Source organism: Sinohyriopsis cumingii, chromosome 5 (genome assembly GCF_028554795.1).
Source record: "Sinohyriopsis cumingii isolate HCF-2022 chromosome 5, ASM2855479v2, whole genome shotgun sequence".
NCBI lineage: Eukaryota > Metazoa > Mollusca > Bivalvia > Unionida > Unionidae > Sinohyriopsis > Sinohyriopsis cumingii.
The window spans coordinates 70,139,131-70,155,242 of record NC_142965.1 but is presented as its reverse complement, the minus strand read 5'-3'; the positions used below and the strand labels follow the sequence as shown (position 1 = coordinate 70,155,242).

Below are 16,112 nucleotides of genomic sequence, written 5' to 3'. Positions count from 1 at the left end.
GATTTATCCACCCCCAGAATAATGATATTGATTGATGTCTTAAGTCAATAGAAAGATTTATCCACCCCCAGAATAATGATATTGATTGATGTCTTAAGTCAATAGAAAGATTTATCCACCCCCCAGAATAATGATATTGATTGAGGTCTTAAGTCAATAGAAAGATTTATCCACCCCCAGAATAATGATATTGATTGATGTCTTAAGTCAATAGAAAGATTTATCCACCCCCATAATAATGATATTGATTGATGTCTTAAGTCAATAGAAAGATTTATCCACCCCCCAGAATAATGATATTGATTGAGGTCTTAAGTCAACAGAAAGATTTATCCACCCCCAGAATAATGATATTGATTGATGTCTTAAGTCAATAGAAAGATTTATCCACCCCCAGAATAATGATATTGATTGATGTCTTAAGTCAATAGAAAGATTTATCCACCCCCCAGAATAATGATATTGATTGAGGTCTTAAGTCAATAGAAAGATTTATCCACCCCCCAGAATAATGATATTGATTGAGGTCTTAAGTCAATAGAAAGATTTATCCACCCCCCAGAATAATGATATTGATTGATGTCTTAGATCAATACAAGGATTTATTCACCCCCAGAATAATGATATTAATTGCGGTCTTAGGTCAGTACAAGGATTTATCCACCCCCAGAATAATGATATTGATTGAGGTCTTTGGTCAATACAAGGATTTATTCACCCCCAGAATAATGATATTGATTGCGGTCTTAGGTCAGTACAATGATTTATACACCCCCAGAATAATGATACTGATTGAAGTCTTAGGTCAGTACAACAATTTATCCACCCCCAGAATAATGATATTGATTGAAGTCTTAAGTCAGTACGAGGATTTATTCACCCCCAGAATAATGATACTGATTGAGGTCTTTGGTCAATACAAGGATTTATCCACCCCCAGAATAATGATATTGATTGAAGTCTTTAAGTCAGTACGAGGATTTATTCACCCCCAGAATAATGATATTAATTGCGGTCTTAGGTCAGTACAAGGATTTATCCACCCCCAGAATAATGATATTGATTGAGGTCTTTGGTCAATACAAGGATTTATCCACCCCCAGAATAATGATATTGATTGAAGTCTTAAGTCAGTACGAGGATTTATTCACCCCCAGAATAATGATATTAATTGCGGTCTTAGGTCAGTACAAGGATTTATCCACCCCCAGAATAATGATATTGATTGAGGTCTTTGGTCAATACAAGGATTTATTCACCCCCAGAATAATGATATTGATTGTGGTCTTAGGTCAGTACAAGGATTTATTCACCCCCAGAATAATGATATTAATTGCGGTCTTAGGTCAGTACAAGGATTTATCCACCCCCAGAATAATGATATTGATTGAGGTCTTTGGTCAATACAAGGATTTATTCACCCCCAGAATAATGATATTGATTGAGGTCTTAGGTCAGTACAAGGATTTATCCACCCCCAGAATAATGATATTGATTGAAGTCTTAAGTCAGTACGAGGATTTATTCACCCCCAGAATAATGATATTGATTGAGGTCTTACGTCAGTACAAGGATTTATCCACCCCCAGAATAATGATATTGATTGAAGTCTTAAGTCAGTACGAGGATTTATTCACCCCCAGAATAATGATATTGATTGAGGTCTTAGGTCAGTACAAGGATTTATCCACCCCCAGAATAATGATATTGATTGAGGTCTTAATTCAATACAAATGTTTTTTCTGGGGTTAAATCCTTTCATAATTTGAAATAAAAAAGTCAGTAAATAATTTATTTAAGTTCAGCAGCTTTCAGGTCTGTCAGTGATGTTCACCAGAACTAAGGGAGTGACTTTTACAATTATTAATGGCTTAGCTTTGTTTACTGCCTGTATTTGCAATCTTGGTAGGGGTGTAAATGAATAGGGTACATCTGGCCAGTGTGCATGTCTTTGCAGTGCATCTGGTTGCAACTGTTTCAGCATATATATATATATATATATATATATATATATATATATATATATATATATATATCCTAAATTATTAGATATATTCAACCAAAATGTGTTTTACAAGTTGAATCCCATCATATTAAGAATGACTGCTCTGTTGGCTTAGTGGTTAAAGCATCCACCTTGGAAGCAGGAGGTAACGGGTTTGAACCCCAGCTGAATCATATGAAAGACTGATAAAAATGGTACTTGTTTCATTTTGTACTGAGTATTAGGAGATAAATGTTGGGACAACACACACAAACACATAATAAGAACTGAAAGTCTTAAAGCAGAAAAATTCTTAGTTGAATGAGGTTTAATGTGCACATGGACAGCTGTAAGCCTAATGTGCAGGTCAAGGTCAAGGTCAGGTTTTGAATCTGTCCATTTAAACAGCATTGTTTCAGTTATTGTATACACTGTACACATTAGATATTTTTCCAAGCATCACAACCTTAACCAGAACATAGTTTTTATCAGACAAAAGTGCAACTTTGATTTTGTGTCCTAACGGATTCACTTACTTAAGTTTCTTTGGCAAGTGTTGACCAGTTGATGTTTTTCATTTGTATTCAAGGTAAAGGAAAGAAGAAGGATAAAGGAAGCAGGTGGATTTGTGAGTTTTAATGGTGTATGGAGAGTGGCTGGAGTTCTGGCTACATCTAGAGCACTGGGAGATTATCCTCTGAAGGAAAAAAATCTTGTTATAGCTGATCCTGACATTTTGACCTTTGACCTGAATGAACTTCAACCAGAATTCATGATCCTTGCCTCAGATGGATTATGGGATTGTTTCAGCAATGAGGATGCAGTGGACTATGTCAGGGAGAGACTTGATGAGCCTCATTTTGGTGCAAAGAGTCTTGTCCTGCAAGCATATTATCGGGGATCATTAGACAATATTACTGTTATGGTCGTAAATTTTAAGCAAATTTACTCAGGCATAGCAAACAAAGCGGAAAGGTAGCAGAAGTGTGCAGTATAGCATATTTTCTGTTAATGTTGAATGCTGTTTTTATCTTGTTTATATTTTATGTAGAAATGTGTATTTGGAAATTTAAATGCTATTTTATTATTGAATATACCTAGGTTATTTTGGGTACACAAGTCTTGTATTTGAGGATTTTGGGTATACAAGTCTTGTATATGAGGATTTTGGGTACACAAGTCTTGTATATGAGGATTCTGGGTGTACAAGTCTTGTATTTGAGGATTTTGGGTATACAAGTCTTGTATATGAGGATTTTGGGTATACAAGTCTTTTATTTAGGATTTTGGGTACACAAGTCTTGTATATGAGGATTTTGGGTGCACAAGTCTTGTATTTGAGGATTTTGGGTATACAAGTCTTGTAGATGAGGATTTTGGGTATACAAGTCTTGTATTTGAGGATGTAAGTGCTGGATGTTGTTGTGATGAAGCAAGTTTTGCTAGTGACGTGTTAGCATAGCCAGCAACACAGATAGACTGATATCCCTTGAGACTGAAACCTCATTAAACCAAAATCTTCACACTGAATCATGTTTCAGGTCCAGATATAAGACCTTAATAAAGTTGAACTCAGTAAAATGAAATCCATTATACTCACAAAAAAACAGAACTAAATTTTTAGATGGTCCTGTCAATTTTTCATTACAGTCAATTTTCATAGACTCAAAACTTGATCAGAGCATGTGGTCTTTGAACTGCCATTGGACATGCAGATTAAAATTAAATACAACATAGAAATACATGCACATGAAACAAAAATCGTAATTAGAACAATTATTAATTCTAAACATTGACGTGTTGTCAGTACATGTCAACATTTATGTATGAGAGGTCATGTAGTGACATCTTGTTCATAGACTGAAAACCCCTTGAATCCAAAAATGTCATTTGTTCCTAAGGGATTTTGTTCTTAGGAGATTTCATAATATATTTTGTGCTGGTTAAACAGTAATGTCTTCTGATCCAGGCCTCTAGTTTTGTCATCCCCATTCTAACAGGCTTGTGAAATGTGTCCATAAATAATTGAAAATGTGATCCTCCAAATTCGTCATGTAATGATGAATGTTGCAGTATCACACAGGCATCATCATTTCTGGTTGTATATCATGGACTTGGCAAATTCTGATCATCTACCAGTCAGAAAACATGCTACATTCCCAGGTGTGTCAGAAGTGTGTATGATATACTACAAAAATTCTATTTTTGTTTTCCAATTAATGTTGAGTAATGGTTAGGAAATGGTACTGTTCATGATGGTACATCTGTCTATTGGATTATTCATTAATCCTACAATGTAAGACATTCACACTGGCATTTATATTGTCTGGGTTGACATTTTACTTATAAAATAACAGTATTTTGTTCCCCAGTCGACTGAAAGGGGTCAGATCTTCATGAATGTTATACACTTGGCAGCCAATATTGATATTTTTCCACAGATTTAAGTCTGATTGCTTTAGTTGGATTATACCTTCACTGATGTCTTCTTCCTGATGGAATCAAATTCAGCCACAAGCAGGTGGTCGAGTTTTCTTGTTCTGTTGACATTGATTTGAGTTGGTTGAAATGTGATGGTAGCCAAGGAGTGCCAAAGTTAGTTAAAGAAGGGACAAGTTTCTTTGATGAAATGAAGCTCTCTAACCACTTTCATCATCACTAGTGTGCTTTTCTTCATTTCATTAATCAACCGACTTCAGCATTCCTCTGCTACCATCACATTTAAGTCAAGTAAAATGTATGTCATTGGAACTTGTTAATGTATCATCTGCTTTCTGTCAGAATTTGATTCCATCAGGAAAAAGACATTAGAGTAAGTATAGTCTAAAGCAATTAGACTTTAATTTGCGAAGTTTGGATATGGGTTATCATGTCTGTGAGATATTCCTGAAAATATGGCCTCTAGTTCTCCTGTCAGTTGTCCAGGGAATATGCTACACATACCACTTATTTTGGAAGTAAGATGTCAATCATGTCAGAAATATCAGGGTGCATATCTTACATTGTAGGACTAGATCAAGCGTACAAATTATACTATGCTTACTTGAAATTAACTTTTAGAAAATGTTGGACATATTCCAGCTACGATTGAAACAAATACCAAAATTCCTGGTTTACTAAAAAAATATCTGGTTTTGGGACATGGTGCAGTTGGCAAGATCAAAGCATATACAGACTAGATTTTGCATTTATGGCCATGTTATACATGTAGGGTGTATCTCACTTAATAGTAAAATTTGTTTTCTGTGGCTAATGAAGTAGAATGAAGCCACTTAGGCAGCCTTTGACTGATGTGTGATACATTTTTTACTTGGTTTTTTTATAATTCATATTGTGACCCTGGCATAAATAGAGAATGTTTTGTGAAACTAGCTGAGTCATTTCTATCTTTTGTGAGTGCTCATATCAAATCGAATTTATGAAACTAGTTGAGTCATTTCTGTCTTTTGTGAGTGCTCATATCCAGTCACATTTATGAAACTTAATCATTTCTATCTTTTGTGAGTGCTCATATCAAATCGAATTTATGAAACTAGTTGAGTCATTTCTATCTTTTGTGAGTGCTCTTATCAAATTGAATATATGAAATTAGTTGAGTTATTTCTAACTTTTGAGAGCATTGGCAAGCAAAAGGTTCAAATTATTTGGCAAGTTTCATATATTTCATTTGAAATGAGCACAAATGTAAGATTCTGTTTGTTGCATGACCGATTTATTTGAATAAACTGAATAGTAGAATAGTGAAAAAGCTTTGAACCATGTTCAGATCCTTTGGTCGATATATCATTCCTTTGCATGAGATCATGAGGTCATTCATAATTTGTTATAATTATTATTCCACATGTTGCTTTTTTTGATGTTTTATTCCATACATTACATTCTTAAAAATTTCAATGAGTATATTAATAGAAATAATGGTTGGTTGGCGGATTGTGGATTTTATGGTGCACCAGCACTCTGAGGCTATATAGTGTGACAGAACGGTTATATGATAAAAAAAGTATGTATCCGAAATGTATATTACTAATGAGAGATAAAAGTACAAAAACATAATGATCATATTTTGAAAATATATGAAGGTTTCTAATCAATGGGGGATGTAAATAATTAGATAATAAAGATAAACTTTTTAATTAACAGTACTCACAGCAGTTAAGAATCCTCAAAGGATATAATAGATTGCACGCAAGTTAAAATTTTGAATAATTTTTAACTACCTTCAGGAAATTTAAATACAAGACAAATTTACTGTATCAAAAATGTCTGTCATGTGCTAAACATTGTAGTGATTTTCACGTGTAGCTTGGAGAAATGAAATAATGCAGTAGTCATTTGCTAAATTAGTTTATATAATGTGAATGTACTTTCATGACAGCTTATCCAATGATGACTTTCATGACAGTTTCAACTGCTACAGTGGCCTAGTGGTTAGAGGATCTGCCTCGGATGCGGGAGGTAGTGGGTTCAATCCTTGGCCAAGTTATACCAAAAACTTATAAAAATGGTACTAACAGCTCCCTTGCTTGGCGCTCATCATTAAGAGGATAGTGTTAGGACTGGTCAGCCTGGTGTCAGGATAATGTGACTGGGTGGGACATCATGTTACATATCTGCGGCATGATGCCTCAGTGCTAGATATCACTATAAACTGCCACACTGCAGACACTGTAGCGATATGACTGAAAAATTGTTAAAGCTACGTTAAAAATTCAAATCACACACACACACATGAGAGTATCTATGATGTGCATGTACTTTCATGACAGTTTATATAATGATGAAATTTCATGACAGTTTCTATAATGTACATTTATTTTCATGACAGTTTCTATAATGATGATGAACTTTCACGACAGTTTCTATAATGATGATGAAATTTTATGACAGTTCATATAATGTGCATATATTTTCACGACAGTCTCTAAAGTGCTCATTGTTGTTCTATAATTAAGATTAAGTTTGCCCTCAATTTTAACTACAGTGGGGAAAAAATTATGACGCATAATTTAATATCTGAAAACTCCACAATTTATCACACTTTGACACAGTGTGGAGCGCACAGATAAGTTTATTGTGTTTCTGTTAAAGGTTAATATCAGTGATTTATGAAAAATATCTCTCATGATGGGCTGTATAAATTGGGTACACTTATTCCAGGGATAGTATCTTTCAGACAAAGTGAATAATGCCAAGAGTTAGTCCCCAGCAATTGCAATATTGACAAAAAAGTTTGTAAATTTGCTATATTTAAATTCACTCATTTGTCATAAGTAGCACTCATTTTACCTTGGCTTAACAATAGCTGCTAAATATATTTTAGTAACTCCAGTAAAAAAGGGACAGGTAAAAAAATCAGTCTGCCACTTTTCCAAAGTCACCTGCCCTATACAGATGGTTGACAGAATATTTTTTTTACAACCAGTCGGTAGCATTGGGATATTTGTTAAGTAATTTCTGTGTTAGCCATCATCTGTTAAATACCATATATAAAATTCATTTTCTTGCTCAGAATAATGAGGTTTTTGTGTTATTATGGTTTTTACTAAAAATGTTTAATTCTGTGAAGAATTTTTCCTAAGCAGACTTGAAGGAAATGCCTACTTGACTTGTTTGAGAAAGACTTTAGCAAAGATGTTATTGTCATCATGGTGGTGTTTAAAGGCAAGACATAACAGTCGATTGAACCTGTATGCACATAATAGATTCTACTTACTGTTGATCCATTTATAGAGACACTGTATTTACAAGTTAATTCAACTGCAAAAGCATAAAACCTGATCTAGTGTTGCATAATGTGACAGCAGACCAGTGTCTGTAAGGCTTGTTCCACCAATTATTCCTAACAAACTGCATAGACCCATTGGTACTTTATGTGATGGCAGATCTGGATCATTGCAGTTTACAGTTGTTTTGGTCTTGAAAGGATTTGCGGTTTAACACCCTGTTGACTAAGACATGAAGAAGAATAGTCTTAATGTGCCATCTTACATGTTTTGAAGGAGGCAATTAATGGAGGCAGGATCTATGTACTGGCTCAGTCGTTAGCATGCCGGACATGTCATCAGAAGGATGCTGGTTCAGATCCTATCACTCGATTGGCTACTGTTGTGCATTCTTCACTAAGAAACTTGACTTGCATTTTCTGGGGACTTAATAATTTCCTTTATTGCTGTGCTATAAAACACCAAACCAAACTAGTTGCTTACAATTTTTAAAAAAGGAATGTTAACTTGAAGGGAACATACCATTTATACATTCTGTTCAGAGGAGATGCATCAGCTAAAAAGTGTTTTGGTTTGTCTTTTTTTTAGGCGGTGTCAAGGGGAGGTAATGTACAAGAGTTATTGTCCTTTTTCTATTGATGTGGACAGTTTCTATTGATTTTCTTCTTTTAGTGTGGCTGGATCTCGAGGTGGCAGGCTAATATTCCTAATGTAATGTGATTAGGAAGTATTCTTGACATTTTTTTTACTTAAAGACTTGTTCTTTTTAGGTGGGGCACTTATGAACCCAATATTGGTAATTTTGTTTTGTCACCCATCTGCCAAAGCATCTTATTTTGCAATAATTGTAAGTCATTTGATTTTTATAAATCTTTATATTACAGATCTGAGTTTAGATAAGGAGTGTGTTTGTGGTAAAAGTGCCATTTCTTCTATTACCCATGTTATAGAAAGTGTTACTTTTGTTTCTTAGAATCAATATTGAACCATTTATTTTTCTTTGATACAGTTTCTCAGAGAATGTAGTGTATATATATATTTCTCAGAAATAACTGTCTTTCATTGAAAATTTATTATCTTATAACTGAAAAGAGGTTGAATGAAATATCAGACTCTTCCATTCCACCACTGTTACAAGTTTCAGTATTTTGTCTTAGTAACTTGATTTGTATGAAAGCAGGTGTCATATGGTATTGTATTGTTTTTCCATGTCTCTTATTTTAAGAAATGTAATTACATATATTGGGATATTTGCACATATAAATTTAATGATCTTGCCAAAATTGAGGATTTTAAATTTCAAGTACTTTGGTGTATATTTTAGTGATTGTGTATGTAGGGAGGTTTTAATATCATCTCAATGATATCTTTCTCAGAATTCTTCCTGTTAGGTACAGACTTTTATCTTTTTATTAACTATATGTTGAAATCTTACAGGAAAAATAACTTCTTTTTTTTAATTGGTTAAAATTACATGCTAACTGTGGTTGGTGCTACTCCCTAAATTTAACACTGGTAAATATGGATAAGTGAAAGTGAACAAATAGAAAAAGTGTTTTTTTTTTTTGATAATTGCATATTTGCCATTGAATTTTGTATTAGATTTGTTTCATTGCAGTTTCTTAGGAATAATAAGCAGAACAGACAATGTAGCACCTGATTCTTAGGCACAGTATGTGACAGCAGGTCAGGGTCTGTGTTGTTTGATGTTGGACCTGACTTGTAAGTCATTATACGTGGTACGCTACATAAAAGAACAAATTATAAAGATGATAGAACTAAGAAGGTAACCATTACTGAACCCACTACATGTGTATGTACCGTATATAATAGCTTGTAAGCAGACCCCCAAACTGAACAGGTATAAACACTAAAAAGTGCATGACCCACGTAGAAGCCGACCTACAACTCAGAGACATCTCAAGATGTACCAGGTAAGTTCTAAATGCAGTTATTTAGGTAAACTTATTTTTTTTAAAGTTACATATATGCTTATCTCAAGGTTGGCATGTGTGATTATTAAAAAGAAATGGTATAAACTTGTTTGAAAAGTAATTTATTTAATTTTCAGTTTTCTTATTGTTTCTGCCTAATTTAGATTTGTGTATAATTTGATCAAATGATGACAAGAATTTAGCAGTTGTGAGGTGCTGTAACATGACCTTTGCCTTTTGACTCGATTATTGTTTGTTTATGCATTACTGCTTTGGACATTTTATATCAGTGCACCAGTAATTACGTTTTTACTTTGCTTTGAACTTGTAAATACCAAGCTCATTAAAATGTAATCCCAATATGACAACACAATGAACAAACAATATGGTTCGATTCAATTGCAATTAGGCTACTGAACGTATTTACATAATGGCACCACCGCATGTACATTGTAGGTTTGATTGTGTGCTGAATTAAGTACATCCCTTGAGTAGAATCATGGGCACCATTGCACTAAACTTTAATGATATCTCCAAAATACAATAATAAAGTTTTGGAAAAAATCCTTTGAAAATTATGCTAATACTGTAAAAGCTGAGTTATGGTTTGCTTTGATGTAAGTGACCTTACACCATACCTGTCAACTTTCATGCCGGGAGGGAAAAAATACTCCCAATTATTGGGGTTGCTTCATGCCTACCTCCCGATCTCATAATATCTTATGAATTTTGCAGAGAACTCACAATTATTACATTATGTCTTCGATTTTCATTTCTTCTAAACAAGAAAAGTCCTACATGTTCTGTTGTATCACCTATGAATTATTGTTGTGATGAAATAATTACTTTTCTATAAAGAATTTGCTTCTTCACTAAACAGAATGTTAAGTTTAAACATTATTCATGTAAAGTAATGATTTTTTTTAACCTACAATAATTAAAAAAAATAAAAAAATAAACCAAAACAAAAAAATAAACCACAGCAATAAAATCGTCCATAATTAATTTCAATCCCAAGAATGATCACTATGAATGCTGTTAACTCCATATGCTATAGCACCATTCCCATGGGTTTGAGTCTAGGATTCGGCTAATGTGGGTATGTGAGAAAGCTTGCCAGTAGCTTCTCGTGGGTTGGTGGTTCTTCCTGGGGTTTTCCTGGGTTCTTCCTCCACCATTAATACTGACCGCCATGCATAGCCTATCGTGTGCTGAAAAATGATGTTAAACCGCACAACAACAACAACAACCATTCCCATGAAAGAAACTTGCACAAGTGAACATCATGGCATTTTTATATCATATATATCAATGTTAATTACCATCATTAAATTTAAAGAAGGAATGAAAATACATATCAAGCAGCAAATGTGCCCTCAAAAAACTAATTCAGAAAATACGTTTTGTAATAAACAATACTAAATGCTTTACGAGTTGACAATAAGGGAATATGGTTGGATATACAAAGAGGGGAAAATAGTTATCACATGTACGTTACCATAAGGCTGGCTATTTTGGTACCTTTAGTTTAACAGAGTTGGGAATCCTTTATTTGCCAGTCAATTGCTGGTTCTTGCATAGCACATAATAGTGTAGAACATGGTTTCTCTGAATTACGACAGAGGGCCAATCGTTTTCACAAAGTAGTTGTATGGATAAGGAATAATTTTTCATTAGTCGTGCTGGCTTTCTTGCTTGTTTATGTAAGATTGATCTTTAGCTGTTGTGCAGTTTGACCACAGCTGACCAGAATATGAAAATAGGGCACATCCTGGGGGAAAATAGGGCATGTCACAGGGAGAAACGGCAAGTCTTTTTGCGAATGTCACGCATATTGAACCAGGAAGATCGATCAGTATTTAGTGAAAACAAGGCTTTAAAAATGCCACGAAAAACCTCCTGATATTAGGTCCCAATCTCTATTTTTTTTTGTTCAGTCTCCCTACTTTTGAAAAGGTAACTGGTATGCCTTACACCCTGTTTTACAAAGCTACGGTAATCATGCTAATATTATGGAACAAAAGGCAATTACACATCAGTGTACTGGTATAGTTACTGGTCAAAATTCCCTCTTTTCACATGCCAGTTTCAGGTTTTTGATGATTAACTGGCCTGTACTTCTGTCGCAAAATGAAAGACAAATTTGCCAACTATCAACTTTCATTGTGTGGAAAGTTATGATGTTGGTTCAGCTAAAACAAAACTAAAATTGATTGATGTTGATCTTAGTTGATCTATTTGAGAATTTTAGCCTTTGTTATTACCACTCTTTGTGAACATGTAAATTAAGATGGTTATGTGCCTTGTACAATTAAACGTGCATACCTTTTAAAAAATATTACCTCAATTTGTAGGATCGCTTTTATCATCAAAAATGAGTAACTCATGAGTGCATGATTCAACGTAAATGAAACAGCTATTAAGGACTAGCTGAAATGTTATCTGGAATAATGCAATTTGGTCGAAACAATGAATAAAGCAAAATCTGCATCTGATATGTTTGGGATTAAGTAAGGATTCAAGTGATGCTATGCGCACATTGCACTGTGTAAGTACTATACATTGTAGTTCAGCATGATCTCCCTGGTAAACTCAACTGGCCTGTGAATTATGAAGTCTGTATTTACCTTTATTTAACTTTGTGTTGGAGAAATCAGAAAATATGTACATGCAAATTAATAACAAAATCAATCATAGTACTTTATAACAGTTTAATAATTGCTGGGTTGCCGAAAGTTCCTTTTTTTTAATATGCCTATGTTTTAGGACAGAAAAAATTATTGTTTTGTGTACCAAGATTTACAGTCATTACAGTAGTCAACAAAAAGACCTAAAAACTATCAAGTTTAGGCATTGACCTGCGGTTAAGCCAATGCCCCTTTCCTCCAGGCCTTGATTTCTTCCTAAATTATTCAGCCTATATGTGAGTATATATGGTAGGTTGTTCTTTTTCTTAATGCTCCACCATTATAGTGGCAGGAAATGTGGTTTTGCCTTTTTTTTTCATTGAGCTGTTTGTCTGTCTGTCCATTTATCACACCTTGGTTTGCATTTAGGTCTATTTTCAGATATCTTGCTGAGACATCCATGTTCCATTTCTAACTTCTCTTAGATTCCCCACGCCTTATTGTTTTTATTACTAGAAGACAATTTTTTTTCTATTTTCCGTAAATTTAATATTTCTTTTAGAAATATTGTAAAAGCTATAATAATAATAATAATAATAATGAGGACTTTGTATAGCGCCTCATCTTTAGAAGTTCTAAGCATTTTACAACATTAGACAACACCTATAAGATAAAAAACATAATGATATGATTACAAAAACAAGCACCATGAAATTAGAAAACATGAAAAAAAACATGCTGAGAATATTTAAGGTAGGAAACATTATTAGGTCTTTAAGTTTGTTCTTGCATCGAAATAAGCGAGTTTTGAGAGCACTCTTGAATGGGATCACTGTGTCTTTTGTGTCTAAATTCAGTGGGCAATTCATTCCACGTTGCTGGGCCCTGGTATGCAAAAGAACGCTGTCCATATGACTTTGTTTTCATAGTGGGAATAATGAGTATATGAATGTCAGAAGAGGAGCGTAAGTAGGGCACAAAGTTTCTATCGAGCAATACTGAGAATACTAATTATAATACATTTTTTAAAACTAATAATGTTCCAATAATATTCCAGTACTACTTGCAGCAAAATTGTTTTGATTGACTTTGTCGTATAAAAACCTTTCTTCCAAACTTTTAGTCAGATGATTTTAATCAGGGTTTGTTTTATTTGTTTGTAGTAATAATTTTTTCTTTAGGAATCTGTTGAAACATGGATTGTTTTTTTCTTTCTCAGAAGTTATGATAATTTATGAGTGGAACTATTTTATACATAGTATATCCAAAACTGAAGAGTTTTCAACACGGGCATAATACTGATTTCTGTATTACCATATATGCCCATTTTAAAGAAGAGTCAAACTGCAGGCTGCACAGACCCAGATCTAACATAGCATCATGTGCTAGCAGGTCTGGGATTTTGCAATTTGTTAGTAGTAATCAGGAGAATGAACAACATAGACCATGATCTGCCAGCACATTATGCACTTGAGTGTATACAGTAGTTTATTTTTTTAATGCTTGCTTTTATTAAGAGTATTTAAAAAAATAATTTCTGGAAAATAATTTTTTTAGATGCAGTGTTGTAAATTTCAGAATGACTGTAATGCATTTTCCATTCATAAATTGTTCAAAAGTGAGATTGTGCATACAGTTTACCCGACTTATTAACTTCCTGTCTTTCCTTTACATTATATATTTAAATTATAAATTACTGTTGATACCATCTTTGCACATAATAGAAAAGAGATACATTATACTTGTGAATTACATGTAAAGGGTTGTGCACTGAATTTGGCAGCCCTGCTAAAATTTGTGAAGTATTCAGCTCTCTCATTCCTTTTAAGTATACCAGAATTATAACTGTATGATGCCTCATTAAAACATAAGTTTGAAATGCTTGTTTTCACAGCAATTCAAAGTTTTACTTAAGGAATTGGAGAAGAAGAAGAAGATACAGATTTTTGCAAAACATAATCACTGCAAACTCCTTTGATCATCAAAGAGACATTTGGAATAGTTTCTTTTTGAGGTTGTTTTATACATTATTACTATTCTAATTAAGTTGATCATGTGATGATGTCATTATGTTGTGATTGTAATGAAATCTTTTCTGAAAAATGCGAAATAATGAAAATGGAGGAGAAACTTGCTTTAAAAATAAGAAATATGATATTTTGTATTGTATGTTATAATGATCAACAAGTTTGAAATTTGCTAAATTTGCTACTTATATAAATAAGAATCTTTATTCTTGGTATAGCTTGTTTTTGTTATCTTCAGAATGAATTATCTTGTACTAGCAATGTGTTCAGGCAATAGAAATGTGCACCAAATGAATGTATTTTAGTTTATTTGCATTTTTGATGTAATGACTATTTATACAATGAACAATCACTTTAAAAATAAGAAAAATGTTTGATGTGCAATTAATTTTAGGTTTGTTTTAGTTATTACAGTTGGAAACTTGCCTACTATACTGAGGGTCTGTTTTCCAGAATTATAATTCCATGCCATATTTATGATTAAATTGAAGTCTAAGTCATATTATTAAATTGAAGTCTAAGTCATATTATTAAATTGAAGTCTAAGTCATATTATTAAATTGAAGTAGAGACCATATTCATGATTAAATTGAAGAGTAAGTCATATTTATTATTAAGTTGAAGCCAAGGCCACGTTTATTATTTAATGGAAGTCTAGGTGATATTTATAATTAAATGGAAGTCAGGGTCATGTTTATTATTTAATGGAAGTCTAGGTGATATTTATACTTAAATGGAAGTCTAGGTGATATTTATAATTAAATGGAAGTCAGGGTCATGTTTATAATTAAATGGAAGCCCATGCTGTATTTATGATTAAATTGATGTCCAGGCCATAATTACATTGAATGGAAGTCCAGTTCTTATTTGTGAATAAATCGAATAATTAAATGGAAGCCTCCATGCCATATTTATGATTAACCTAAAATCTAGGCCATATTTATAATTAAATGAAAACCCAGAACATATCTATGATTAAATTCAAGCATAGGCCATATTTATGATTAAATTGAAGTCCAGACCATATTTATAATTAAATAGAAGTCAATTCCATATTTATGACAAGTTAGAAGCCATATTTATGCTTAAGTAGAAGTCAAAGCAATATTTATAAATAAAAAGGGTTTCATTAAAAATAGGATATGTTTTTATGTTGTTTTATCACATATACTTGTCATGTCAATTTGCTATACACAAACTGCTTTTATTGTGTTAGGTTTATTATCTATAACATCTGCTTTTTATGCTGCCATTTTGTTTGAAAAATATTTTGCTTACATTAGCATTTTCTTTAGTATTTTTGTTATTCTAGTCAGTATTAAAAAATAAATATTATAGTTTTATGTGCAATGTTTCTTACATTTCGATGATCTATGGTCACCTTTTATTATATTCCAGTACAAACATATCAAAAGTGAGAAAATAACTAATGTGTATTATGGGAATAAAGAAGTAAAACCGTAGAAATTAAAAAAGATATTGTGTCGTGGTTCATCTTTGGTATTACCCTGTGTCCAGAAGGTATGTTAATTGCTTATAAGCATTTATTATTTTAAATGCTACAGTAGTGAGCTGTGTAAAGAATACTGTAATGTTGGCTATTGTTTTAACAGCATTAGCATGGTGAGATACAGTATATACTAAAGTCATAAGCTATGCAAAGAATACTACTGTATAGTAGGTTATTGTCTCCCCTGTATTAGTATGGTGTGATATTGTCAATAGAGTCTAGAACTGTAGAAGAATTACAACTTTGTGGTCCGTCATTGTCTCCTTTGTACTAGTATGGTGAGATATAGTCTCTAGTCTTGAGCTGT

General features: G+C 33.0%; 1 protein-coding gene across 1 annotated transcript in view; it reads left to right on the top strand.

The window, feature by feature from the left end:
- Window positions 1–15,772, top strand: part of LOC149799392 (protein phosphatase 1L-like) — a 29,458-nt gene extending 13,686 nt beyond the window's left edge. The window contains exon 5 of the mRNA XM_089958730.1: window positions 2,574–15,772. Within this exon, the coding sequence (XP_089814856.1) occupies window positions 2,574–2,963 (390 nt within the window). The 3' untranslated portion in view covers window positions 2,964–15,772. The remainder of the gene's footprint in view (window positions 1–2,573) is intronic.
- Window positions 15,773–16,112: the final 340 nt, after the last annotated feature.